The 13,599-nt window shown below is 39.3% G+C and overlaps 1 protein-coding gene across 7 annotated transcripts in view; it reads left to right on the top strand.

Annotated features, from left to right (window-relative positions):
- LOC132850380 (hyccin 2-like) overlaps window positions 1-12,425 on the top strand; it is a 75,561-nt gene extending 63,136 nt beyond the window's left edge. For 4 of the 7 annotated variants that reach the window (XM_060876914.1, XM_060876913.1, XM_060876916.1 and 1 more), the window contains exons 10-14: window positions 2,660-2,747; window positions 3,334-3,490; window positions 3,825-3,950; window positions 6,809-7,347; window positions 7,784-12,425. In XM_060876914.1, coding sequence (XP_060732897.1) covers window positions 2,660-2,747; window positions 3,334-3,490; window positions 3,825-3,950; window positions 6,809-7,347; window positions 7,784-7,807 — 934 coding nt within the window. In that variant the 3' untranslated portion in view covers window positions 7,808-12,425. Of the gene's footprint in view, window positions 1-2,659; window positions 2,748-3,333; window positions 3,491-3,824; window positions 3,951-6,808 lie in introns of all 7 variants that reach the window. The other 3 variants (XM_060876918.1, XM_060876919.1, XM_060876920.1) reach the window with 3 other exon arrangements.
- Window positions 12,426-13,599: the final 1,174 nt, after the last annotated feature.

Genomic DNA, 13,599 nt, shown 5'->3' with positions numbered 1-13,599 from the left:
AACCTTACACAGACGTTTAGTGGTTGAAGATAAAACCTTAGATGCAGAAATGGGATCGATATCATCATCATTTACTTTGTGTGAAATTTGTACTTTGTACATCAAAATTTGTGTGAAATTAACTTTTTGTTTGTGTGTAATTTTTCTGACACATTACAAAAGAAATGTATTAATTGGAAATACAAAAAAAAGCAGATCAGAAAAGGGTGAAGTTATGTGCCACGTGATGGCAAGAGAAGGGTCAGTTAAGTCAGTAAATTTTTTTTTTATATTTATTGATTGATTTTCTTTTTTTTAATTCTTATTTTTTCTTTTTCTTTTTTTCTTTTTTGTAAAAATGTCTTTTTACTATTTTTTTTTTTTTTTTTTTTTTTTTAAAAATAAATTTGGAAAGCAATCACAAATTTTTATTTTAAACTCCCATTAAAAACACAAATGTATTTATTTATCACAGCTGGTTAAAGCTGCGACTGTTTAAAAAAAAAAAAATAAAAAAATTTAACACCGATTTAAGAAAATACATCACTACTGCACAAAACTGCGTAGATTTTGTTCGTGGTTTCTTTTTTTTTTTTTTTTCAACCAAGAGTTATTTTATAAAATTCTGCAATTTTTTTTAAAACTCTAATATATAAAATTCAAGGCTCCGTGCTCAGATTTTCATTTCAGATCATAGAGTAGTAAACATGAAAGCTAGAGCAAGTGCTAGAGCTCGTTAGCACTACAAATTCAGTACAGAGTCATGAATAATACAGGACAAATGAGACTCCCTCGCATGTCCCATTACACCGCTACAGAAAGATAACCTGTGGCAAGAAAAGACCAAAAGAACAGCTCCACGTTCATCTACATTGTTAACGTACACGTCCTGAGCACCGCCTGCCTCCTGGGTGCGAGCGTAACACTAACACCGATCAAAGAGCAAGGTTTCAGATCCTCCCAGTTCCCCTCCTCTGTGTTTGCTCGGCTTGTTGGCAGGAGATAAAACACGAATAAGCATCTCCGAGCTTCACTGAACAAACCTAGCAGACAAAACACTCAGTGCTTACAGTTTTCCATCAGGAAACTCAACAGAACCGAGACTTCCTGAATTCATACTGCTAGTGTACATAACATCATTTTTAATTTACTTTATAAACTACAATTACAGCTCGGCCATCCCGGTCCAGCTGAGATTAATTAATTCTGCTGACATTAGAGACACAGTGCATGTAATTATACAATAACGTATAATAGCTGTACCTTATATCTACACACACAGTATTTTATTAACTAACACTTAAGTCAGTTTGTAGGATAGTTTATTGTTATAGAGCGGGATGTATAGCAATAGAAAGAAACTACCACTCATTATATGTAGAGTGTAGAGAGGTAAAATCTAGAGTTATGTATGTTTGCTAATTTCAGCTGTACAAGGTGCACCAGACCTTTTTTTTTTTTTTAAACAGATGTCCTACATGCAATCTGATTGGTCAGAAGATGTTGCTTAGTTAGCTTAGGTAAGTGGTGATATGATAGGAGGCCATGGGAGATGTTTATTTCTGGAAGGAGTCTCCTGTGTCAGCCTTTTGTAACATTCATTCATTCATTCATTCATTCATTCATTTTCTACCGCTTATCCGAACTACCTCGGGTCACAGGGAGCCTGTGCCTGTCTCAGGCGTCATCGGGCATCAAGGCAGGATACACCCTGGACGGAGTGCCAACCCATCACAAGGCACACACACACTCTCATTCACTCACGCAATCACACACTAGGGACAATTTTCCAGAGATGCCAATCAACCTACCATGCATGTCTTTGGACCGGGGGAGGAAACCGGAGTACCCGGAGGAAACCCCCGAGGCACGGGGAGAACATGCAAACTCCACACACACAAGGCGGAGGCGGGAATCGAACCCCCAACCCTGGAGGTGTGAGGAGAACGTGCTAACCACTAAGCCACCATGCCCCCCCTTTTGTAACAGTCAGAGCTAAAACAATTCCCACATGGAAAGGTCTTCATGGAAAGGAAATAAATTCAGGTTTTAAGATGTTTGTTTTTTTTTTTTTTTGTATTAAAGGAACTCTTGCAGTAGCTGCCGTAATGGAAAAGGCTAAAGGGATTACTTCCTGTTATCCCTTATCCCTTAACGTTTTTCCTTTCCAGCCTTAATTTTTAGCTTAGTACAGTTAAAAAAAAAAAAAGCAACACAAAAGTCTAAAGATTTGTGCATTGATGATATATTTTCTAAAATTGCTCTTGATTCTGTTTTTAATCTAAGAATATCATAAATCCTTTAATCTCTTGTGGTTTTGTGGATGTGTATGATTACAGATATCAGGATGTTTCTATATATCTTTTTATTTTTCTTTTTAAATTACAGTTATCATCTGAAACTTTAGAAACTGATCTGATGTTAAAATATTGTACTGAATCCTCGAAATTGTATAATTAGTACAGACTACAGTATCTAGGTTTCTTAGCAAAACTATTATGATTATTATCCTCTATCATCTGAATGTCTTAAAGTATTGTGACGTGACGTGGACTAAAACTGTGGGATGTGCTGTTAATGGAAATTATTCTTTATTATCTCCGTATCAGGACATTTTTACATTTGTGTTTTATTCTTACTGAAATGCACCTGTATTCATGTTGTGTGGAACCTCTTGCAGTTATAATGGCGAGTGGGATCTGGGCAGAGAGGCACTGGATGATATCTTGTACAGAGCCCAGCTGGAACTCTATTCCGAGCCACTACTGGTAAGACCTCATAATACTGCAAACGAACTGATTCCTAATGTACGATGACTAAATAGTAGGCTTGTGTGATATACACTATATTGCCATATATACATTCCATTCCAGTTTGAAGGATTTATTTTTTTTTCCTTCTGAAATCAAGCCGTTTTCATTTACATTTACGTTTACGGCATTTTTACGTTTACGCCCTTATCCAGAGCGATGTCCTATAGTGCTTTAAAGTCTCTGTTAGTGAATACATTAACACTGGTTTACTAGCTTACAAACTTAGGATGCCATCAAAAACAACCAGGAAGAAAAGTGCCAGTTTAAGTGTTTCAGGAAGAGGTTCTCGACTACACGGCTGATAATAATATTCCATCCTTTTCTAGTCTCATTTAACCTGTAATGCTCATTTTCCCATTTCCTTGTTTTTTTTTTTTTTTTTCTAATAAAGTTAAAATGATTAAATCATTATTCTTGACCACAGAAAGCTTAAAAACAGGTATAGAAAGCATAAATACCTACCTGCGGTGACCAACATGCAGTGATCCAGTATCAATATCTCCCACTCTTATTACCCCACCCCTCCTTCCTCCTTCATTAGTTGGGGAACGCGATGAAGAACTCCTTGCCGGACAGCGCTCCGGATGGCTCTCAAGGGAAGAAGGTGCTGCAGGTGGAGGTGACTCCCACCGTCAGGAGGATCTCTCGCTCCGCAATTACTGCAGCCTCGATCCGCAGGCTTCGCTGGAAGAGAGAAGGTAAGACAGCTTATCAGCTCCCTTTTATTCGAAATGGATTTGATTCTTTTCTTTTGTTTGTTTGTTTGTTTTATTCTTATTCTAATCTCTCTCTGTCCAAGCCATCGTTTTAACCGTTTCATGTTGTAGCTATGTTGTAATATTGTACTGTAGCATCTCTCTTTTTTTATGTTTGTTCCTGTTATTGTTCTTTTGTCATTTTGTGCTGCTGATTTTTGTACACTGCTGTGACACCAGACAGAGGTTCCGCTGTCTCCATCGCTTTTTCTCTTTGTGGAATAAAATACAAACAGCACTAAGGAGCATGTTTCCACCCTGTTGTGTCGAATCACAGATTGTTTTGACTTCTCGACCGAGGCCGAGTTCAACCTCTCCATCCGTTCCGGTCTACACGCTTCCACGGAGCCGACAGCCAATCCCGTGCGAGGAGGGAGGGGCATACTCACAGTCACACTTGAGGGTAGGCGGTCCGGGGGAGGGGGGAGGGTTGCAAGAGGCAAGGGGAGGTTCAACTTAACAATCGAAAGTAGGGGAATTTGTTCAATTTGCTTCAAACACATTCTTGCCTTTTTGAGTACCAAAGCTTCCCCAGACTCCGCCAGCTTTGCTTGGAACTAAACATTAATAAATCTGTCCATTCCGTCTCTGTAGTGTTATGCAGGTTTGGGAGAGGTGGGAAAAGATGTACGTGCATGATACCCCGGCATTCTACTAATCAACTTTTGACCTTAAGTGCTGCCTGTTGGTCACTGACTGAGCATGCTCGATGAGGCAGAGTTCTGCTGCTAAGGTCCATTATTAACTTGTGTCGTGATGCTCTTCCTTGCCATTTGTCAAACGGACCCATCTGGCCTCTCCTGGGACGTAAACATTCGCATCAACTCAGTTGTAGCTCTATAAACATTGTGTTTGTAGCTTTGCGTTTGCTGAAAGTCAGCGGATTAAATTGGCATCAGTCGTGCTAAAGCAATACCATGGCTGAGTATTAGTAATAAATTAAAAGCAGTGAAACTCACAGTCATAAACCTGCAGAATTAGATGTAGAAAACTGCAGTACCATGTAAAGATGTAAAGGCAATAAAATCAGTAAGAAAACCTTCAATTCAATTCTGTATTAAACTGGTAGCCAAAGGAGGGAGGTCTTGAGGAGGGATGCCTAGAGGAGGGAGGACAGGAGATGCTTTCTTTTTTCTTGGTAACTTTAATATGAACAGTGTTTCCCTCAGCAGAGGCTCTTTTATTCTCTCTGGTGAAGTTAATAAACCAAAAAAAAAAAAACATACAGATTGTCACAAAGTTTGCTGAAAAAAAAATGCTTTATGTTCAGAAAACCTTAGACCAGTTTTAGTTCTGACTGATCTCTTAGTATTTAAACATCTCACGATCTCACAAAAAACTCAATCATATCAGCAGCCGCATGTTTAGAATCTGTCTATGTGGAGCATCTGGTATTTGTGGAAATCAGTAATGTATTCAAGCGAGCACATTAATGTGGAAAATGAATGAAAAACTTACCAAACGGTCCAATCAGAATCGATCGTTTAATAGCGCTGTGGTATAAACTGGTGTTATTACTATACACATACAGTATGCTGAGCTTCTAGTTCTCTTCTCAGTCCAGTCAGTCTCCGTGTCGATGTCCTGAGTCCTGAACGAATGGGTCGGCTGCCATTCGACTCGATGCCGAGTCTCTGTGTGAGCTGTGAGAGTGACAGGAGAGCGTGCATGCTGCTGGCTTCGACATCTGCATGTTTTCTTCCTCTCCTTCCTTTCCTTATGTTCCTGCTGAGGTCCTAAGAGGAACCAAATCGCACACAACTACTGTACAGTACATTTTTTCTGCCTGATCTTTCATGCATGTATATTTGTTTTAATCTCTGTCGAACGTCTCCTTCGACACCATGTCCGATCTTTTCTCCTGGCGTCACCATGTCCTAGATCTTCATATATGTCCATCGTTTCTTGTAAATGTTTATTTATTTATTTATTTATTTATTATTACATTGTGATTTTATAGCATAACGTCTCCAGCAAATTCTTTTCACTCCTAAGAGGTTGTTGGGTTCCTCAGGCGTAGCATTAACGCTTTTGGACTGAATTGATTTTGCCTAAAACTCTGCAATCTGAGAAGATGAGTGCACAGTAATTATGCGTGTACCGAAAACTCATTTATCTCTTGAGTTTGTGCAGCATACACTCCGGTGTCCTTGAATCCTGTCTGATTAAAATGCCAAGGTTAAGCCCAGTGCAGTAGCTGTGATTGCAGAAGGACTTCAGATTGAACAGTTGATGGAAAAGCATGAATATTTTCCCTCCTGCACTGATGGAGAACCTGGCCATTTTTTAACTCCATTCCAATCTCCTTTTAGCTCCAAGCATCAGGGCACTCTTCATTTCCTGAGAGCCGAGTGTTTTTTCACTCACTCGGATAAACCCAGAGTTTGTGATTAAACTAAAGGGGTTTCGTAGGTAAGCTGTTTCTGTGGCTGGATTACACGAGGGCAGTGACTCATATGAAGCATGATTTAATAATGAAGAGGAAATCACATGTAGTTTATTTGCGATTCGGAAATTTCCCAAGAGCAGTTTCACCGCAGATGCGTTCAGGAGTACAGCTCTGTATTACAGCTCCTTACTGTTTAGATACCCAATGTGGGAAGTGGTCATTCCTTTATTCCTTCATTCCTTCCTTACTTCCTTCCTTCAGTCTTTTCTAAATCCTTTGATTTGTTCTGTCTTTTTCTTAAATATATTGCCTCATTCATGCATTCATTCATTCATTCATTCATTCATTCATTCAATCATTCATTCATTCATTCATTCATTCATCCATTCATTCATTCATTTCTAAACTCATTCCTTACCTTCCTTCCTTCCTTCCTTCCTTCCTTCCTTCCTAAATCATTTGGTTTGTTCTTTCATTCCATTTTTCCTCAATATGTTGCCTCATTTGTTCCCTTCCTCCCTGACTATATTGCTTTCCTTTATTTCTTCCAGAATACTTCATTCATTCATTCATTCATTCATTCATTTTTTTCCTTCCGAAATATATTGCTGCCTCCATTTGCTTTCTTATTCCTTCCAAAATAATTAGTTTTCCTTCCCTTACTCCTTCTTTGGAACACATTGCTTCTTTCCGTCTCTCCGTCCCTGACTACTTCCTTTATTTCCTTTCTCTCTCTCTCTCTCTCTCTCTCTCTCTCTCTCTCTCTCTCTCTCTCTCTCTCTCTCTCAATCTATCTCTCTTTGAATCTCTAATGACATTTTTCTTATCTCCTCTCCCTGTCTCTCATTTCCCTTCCTCTCTCACTCTCTTAGATACTGATGGCATGAGCGGAGGTGAAGAATCCTTCAACCTGAACGACCCCGATGAAGGTTTCTCCTCGGGTGCATCCAACAGCAGCCAGCCGAGCACAGGCAGACCGGCGGGGAGCAGAGGGGGGCGAGTCAGCACGCAAAAGAGTTCCAAGAAGAGCAGTTCGAGTCGCACACACCGGGAGAAAGACAGGGAAATCTCGGCAGAGAAGCATAAAGAGCCGCAACACTCGCAGAGAGCTCAGTCTCCTCCACCCGTCATCACGCTGGACACCATCGAACTGATTCCCATAAAAAAGAACCAGAGCCTGAGCCGGACCTGCAGCATGAACGCCGGAGTGAGCGGTGAGCCGGAGGAAGCAGGAACAGACGGAGGACTCTGCTCCGGAGGTGGAGCAGGAGGAGCGCATCGCCTTTCCAGCCTCAGTCTGAAAGAGGAACATCTGGTGCGGCCTGACAGTGGGAAAGACCTGCTGTCTCCTGGAGCTCCTCTTACCAAGCAGTCTCGCTCGCCCAGCTTCAACATGCAGATCATATCGCAGGTGTAGCTCATACACCTGCATCACGGTTATCTCGTCTGCTTCCTGTTTTTCTCCGTCCTTTTTTTTTTTTTTTAAGCAGTACCCTGATCAGCAGGGTGGGTCTCTCTCTCTCTCTCTCTCTCTCTCTCTCTCTCTCTTTTGGTTTTCCAATCAATTTATATGCACCTGAATCGGCAAGAACAAAACAGCAGTAAACGTTGGTTTATTTGGACTGAGTTAGAAACATAGAATAAACAGAAATAGACAGAATATACAAAACTGATGGAAAATCGTAAATTATTTTGTCAAATATTTGGACGGAAACATAGCCCACCTTGTTCTGTTTCTCCTCCTTTCTTTCTCTCTCTCTCTCTCTCTTTCTCTCTCTCTCTCTCTCTCTCTTTCTTTCTTTCTCTTTCTTTCTTTCCCTTTCTCTTTCTCTTTCTATTTTCCTCAGACCAAAACAAGCATTCCACTTTGACCAGACCAAGACAGCGTGATGTTTTGACTTCGGATGTTTTGACTACCATCTGATCTACACTGGTCACGTCTCAGACGCATCTCCACAATGAACGCTCAGTAGCATTTTGAACAAGAAGCTACACTTTAAACCCCAATGTTTCAGGGGTAAATACAGGCCAGTCCCTAATAAAGCTATTACCTGTGTATCGAGTTCAGCATTAGGTGTTTGAACCACATTTCAGGCAGTGGAGATGGAGGTCCAGTTAACCTGGCTCTAGCCAGTAGAGATCAGGCTGATTATAATTATTTATTGTTCTGGGACTTCAGAGATTAGTCTATATTTTAGAAAAAAAGTAAGCAATAAATCTTAGGTTGTTCATCTGACACAAAGCAATCACTGCGGTGTCTCAGTATGCATTCCTGCTGAACTCCTGGGTCCTGTGCAATTACTATCAAGGTCTTATTATGATTATTATTATTATTATTATTATTATTATTATTATTATTAAAGCTAGAACATAATTTTTTTTTTCTTCCAATCTCTGTTCCGTCACAAAGACGGCTGTATTTTTAATTTTTAAATGTTTTCAATCTTTAAACAAAATCACATTTTGTTTTTACCGTTATCTGAGACCTTGCCTTGATTTTGCTTTAAAAAAAAAAAATCAACAGAATATATTACTGTATAGTTTGACCTGTATCATTTAAGGTTTTTTTGTTTGTTTGTTTGTTTGTTTTTGTTTGTTAATCAACCCGTTTAATCGAACGACATGTATTTTGTTGACTTAGATTTTGTCGTTTTAGAGTTGTCTGTCTCAAATACCACAGGCCAAGATGTTTAAGAATGTTGTGGGTTTGTATCTGATGATCTGAACCCAAAGCAGGAGAATTGTACAAATGTGTGGCCTTTCTGGGCCGATGCAGAGTGGGCGAACATTTCTTACCACTTTCCTCTTCAACAGATTTGTGAAGAAGCTTAAAGAAGCATGATTCTGATGTGCTGGTGTCAAACACACACGGTTAAAGCTGTAATATCCTGTATTATCTTCAGAAGTCCTTTTGTCCACCTGGGTGTGTGTGTGTGTGTGTGTCTTGTATTTGTGTCAGGCAATCAAACGGGGATCCTCGATTCATTAGTTCTACCTCGTCTTCTTTCCATCAGCCGATCTAACACTGGACTGTCGTGCTGTCTGGCTGCATGCTGATAAATCCCTGAAAATGACTGAAGATTTATAGCCTAATGTTTAGTCATGGTTCTTCTATCATTTCATTCAAGGATCTTTGTGATATGTTTATATTCGTGTGATCTCTCTTGATGGTGCATTAACCCAGAAACTCCATCTAGTGGTCGAACCTGGGGACATTTTGTTCTTGCAGGATAATCATAAGCATGTAGGTGTCAGTCCTGTGTGTGTGTGTGTGTGTGTGTGTGGGTTGGTTTGTGTTTAACCCTGTTATCTTTCATCCACCATGCTCTTTACCGTACACTGAGCCGGCGAATAGACGTGTGCATCGGGACCGGAAACCCACAGAACCCAACGAAAAAAGTCACACTTATTTTTTACAGTCGTTTTTTGAGGAAGGTCCAGATATTTTGGTAAATATATCTTCAGTCTAAAAACATTATATTGCGATTGATCAAACATTCCGCAGGAACTGGGGTTTCTGTGAGAGTGGGCAGAATTAATAAATTAACTTTCTTCAGGAGTGAATATGAATGGTCGAACATTCTGCAAGTACGCAAGGGATTACTGTGGGAACTGGCGGGATTAGTCAACATGTCTGCAGGAAGAGTTAGTCGGACCTTTTGCATGAATCTTACAGGCGGATTTTGTGAAGCCTTGGGGCGGGATTAGTCACACATTCTGTGGGGGATTAGTCGCAGCAGATGAGGCGAATGCTGCAGAATTTTACAGGATTGGTCAAACTTTATTCAAAAGCAGGTGGGATTGATTAGACTTTATTCAGGAGCGGGTGAGATTGATTAGACTATATTCAGGAGCAGGTGAGGTTGATTAGACTATATTCAGGAGCAGGTGAGATTGATTAGACTATATTCAGGAGCAGGTGGGATTGATTAGACTATATTCAGGAGCAGGTGGGATTGATTAGACTATATTCAGGAGCAGGTGGGATTGATTAGACTATATTCAGGAGCAGGTGAGATTGATTAAGACTATATTCAGGAGCAGGTGGGATTGGTAAAGCTTTATTCAGGAGTAGGTGGGATCGGTGAGGCTTTATTCGGAAGCAGGGGGAATTGGTAAGGCTTTATTCAGGAGTAGGCGGGATCGGTAAGGCTTTATTCAGGAGTAGGCGGGATTGGTAAGGCTTTATTCAGGAGTACGTGGGATCGGTCATGCTTTATTCAGGAGTACGTGGGATCGGTCATGCTTTCTGCAGGCACATTGGAATTTGTCAGACTTTCTGTGGGTGCCGGTGGGATTAGTCATACTTTCTGAGGAATAGGATGGGATTGCTCAGAATTCCTTTGAGAGTGGGATTTAAAAACACAGCCCCTCTGCACACTTCTACCAGCGAGTCGTCATTATCATCTCTCGCATCTTATCTGATGTGCCAACAACCTCCTGAGAATGACTGCTTTCACAGTCCGTGTTTTAAGTGGAAGATTATTTTTATTTTTTTGCCCATTTGGTTTGATAGCAGCCTTAGTTTGTTGTGTGTAAATTAGAGAAGGTCTGGTGTATTTGGATAAACATATAACAGTGTCTTCTAAATCTATAATGTCACCCATGCTGAGAATTTTATTTTCTGTGAAGCTGTAGAGTTTACATACCTACAGTAACTGTGGTATGTACTGTATGTGGTGCACTTTTTTGTGTGTCAGAGGAAAGCAGAACCTTTTGCATCAGTCTGCTGTAATCTTTAGATTTGTATGTGTGTGTTTTGGGCAGAGCTTCTGGACAAACAATCGAGATGATATCTTACTCTACAATCCTGATTTGATTAACTCTACTTTTTCCAAAATGAGCAGAATAGTGAAAGTGTGTTGGGATGAGAATAGCTTTAGCGTTTTATTAGAAACTTTCTGTAGATCCTTTCTGTGACCTGGAGGACTGCTGGTCTGTGCATTTGCTGTATAGTTTGTTCTTCACCTCCCTGTACCGTACATCATGCTGTGTTTCACTGCTCTCACCCATTTTTCCTCATGAAGGCTTTCTTATAGTTGAGTTGGAACACTAGACAATTTTGAGACCACTTTGAGATAAAAATGATACTAACTAGTGCTTGTTATTGGGGACTTAACCCTTTAGAACACCTCCTTTGTAGCTGTTATTTTATGTGTCATCATTCAAAGTGTAATTAGACCTTAAGGAACACTGCTGTACCTTTTTCCATGCACACTCTAGTCATTCTTGAAGCCGTAGTCGAAGATATGAAGATATACTGTTCGAATGAAACATACAAAAGATGTAGCCTCGATGCTTCTTCAGCTGTTTAAGTTTAGTATTTGTGTGGAAAGCAGCTGTCAGTTTCAATTACAGACATTTTTTTTGTCATTTACGTCAAATGTATATGAACATTTATTGGGTTTTTTGTTGTTTTGTTTGTTTATTTTCTTCTAGCTCAGTAACTACATACAATTGCTATTAATAGGATATTGTGTACATTTCTTTTTTTGGTGAAGTATCTTGTTGGTTATTCCGTGGATGTGTACGATCAGTGTCCTTTCTCCTGATTTCACTCAGACCAAAGAGAGGTGTGCTTCATCCACCCTCTCTGTCTCATGGTGATTGGATTGCATGTGATGAGTGCAAGCCTTCATTTCATACAAAACGCACTTTATCCAATCTTTGCTGTTGTCAGTGGATGAAAATTGATGTATATTTGTGTGTGTGTGTGTGTGTGTGTGTGAATGTGAAACAGACCAGAAGTGAATGCCATCTCCTACTACAGAAAACTCAGCTACTATTACAGAGGAACACACACCGTTCCTCATAATCCAAATACTCTGTACAGGAAAAGATCTCCGTTTTGTGTTCTTCAGGTGTTCTTCCGTCATCTCTAAGCCTAACAGTTGGTCATTTCCACTGTTTGTTTGTTTTAACTTCAGATGGATTCTATGCAATTTGAGGGGTTTTATTTTTTGGATCAAATCTCTGGATAGCTGTTTGGTTTGAGCTGGAATACATGTGCAAGTTCCTCCTCAGGTGCTTCAGTGAGGAACTGCATCAGAGTTGCTGCTGTTATAAGCAAATGAGCTCCTGGTTTAGATCAGGTATAGGGTAAGTGGTAATACATGCGTGTGTGTGTTTGGGGGGGGTCCTATGAATAAAAGTTACTAAGTCAGTTGGACCTTGTTGAGCTTGCAGGTTTCTTTAATGTGAGCCATGCATGTGATCTTCTGGATCACTGAGACTGAGGCACGGTGTTCATATTTGTCTTAAGGAATGAGTGGTTACGCTGTACAAAAGGATTTCAACCGAACGATGTAAAGTAGAGCTGTAACAAAGCAATTTCCGAAGCGAAATACTGTACCATTGATGTAAATGAAAAGATTATTTTAAATCCCTGTAAATAAAAATGTACAAAAAGAGAGAAAGTGAGAATATCAGTCTGCAATGCAGGAAAATATGGATCTGTATATTGGTGAATAAATCTTGTGCTGTAACTGATTTTTGTCTCTCAACTTTATTTTGCCTTGAAATATGTATAGAATCCTGTGTGACTCCAAAGTCAGGTTTTGGATCATTTATTATTATTATTATTATTATTATTATTATTATTATTATTATTATTATTATTATTTGTAAGTCCATAAATTAATTAAAGGTAAAGCAGATGAACACATGTCTTTAAAACTTAAAAAATCATCACAATTGTGTTGTACTATTTATCATGCTGGATAATTTCTTGATTTTGAGGTCAGGTTTACTTTTTTTTTTTTTTTTTAAACCAATCCAAGACCAATGCATGTCTGGAGTCATTACGTTACATTGCATTATAGCTTATAGTGTACTAATTTTTTTTGTCATTGCACATCTACAATTCCTTAAATCTAAATTCTTTATGCTAGATTAAACGTGGGCAGAAGGTGTAGGATGCAGCATGTGACTTACAGGAATATAAACAGTTACTCTACCAGCCCACTAGTCTTCTCCTAGTCAGCCTTTGGGACGATTAAATTTGACTCTTATTTTGAAATGCTAATGAAACTGGAAGTTTGTGGATAGTTTACAGAGGGAAAGCCCTGCCCAAGAGCACAGACTCTATTATATGTGTGTGTGTGTGTGTGTGTGTGTGTGTGTGTGTGTGCGTGTGTGTGTATAATAATTAAATCCAAAGAAGTCTTTTTTAAATGATCTATAAAATGTAATTTTAAAAAAATCCAATTTCTTAGGAATAATTAAGGACTCTCCCAAATCTATTTGTAGATAAAATGATCTACAGTTGTATCACATCAGGTGCAAATGATTAGAACATTGTTAAAGAGAAGGCTTGTCTCATTTAAACCTCAGCTATTTAGTTTGGTTTGCTCTTAATTGTTGAAGTGAGAGATATCACCATTGTGATATCAAAGAGCTCTCTGAGGCCTTCAAAAAGATTGTTGATGATTAGAAGTCTAATAGGGGACATAAAAAATGCTCAAAATGTTTGTAATCAGTCATTCCACTGTCTGAAAATCATTTGCAAGTGGAAAACATTTAAAACAACTGCCAACATGGCCAGGTCTAGCCATCCAAGCAAATTCACCGCGAGAGCAGACCGCAAGATGCTTAAAGAAGTCTACAAAACCCAAAATTATCATCATGGGACCTACAGCAAGCTTGCTAGGTGTCCTAAATTTTT

The sequence above is a fragment of the Tachysurus vachellii genome, chromosome 8 (assembly GCF_030014155.1).
Source record: "Tachysurus vachellii isolate PV-2020 chromosome 8, HZAU_Pvac_v1, whole genome shotgun sequence".
NCBI classification, from domain to species: domain Eukaryota; kingdom Metazoa; phylum Chordata; class Actinopteri; order Siluriformes; family Bagridae; genus Tachysurus; species Tachysurus vachellii.
Note: the sequence above shows the minus strand (reverse complement) of the source record. Positions and strands in the feature narration are given on the sequence as shown.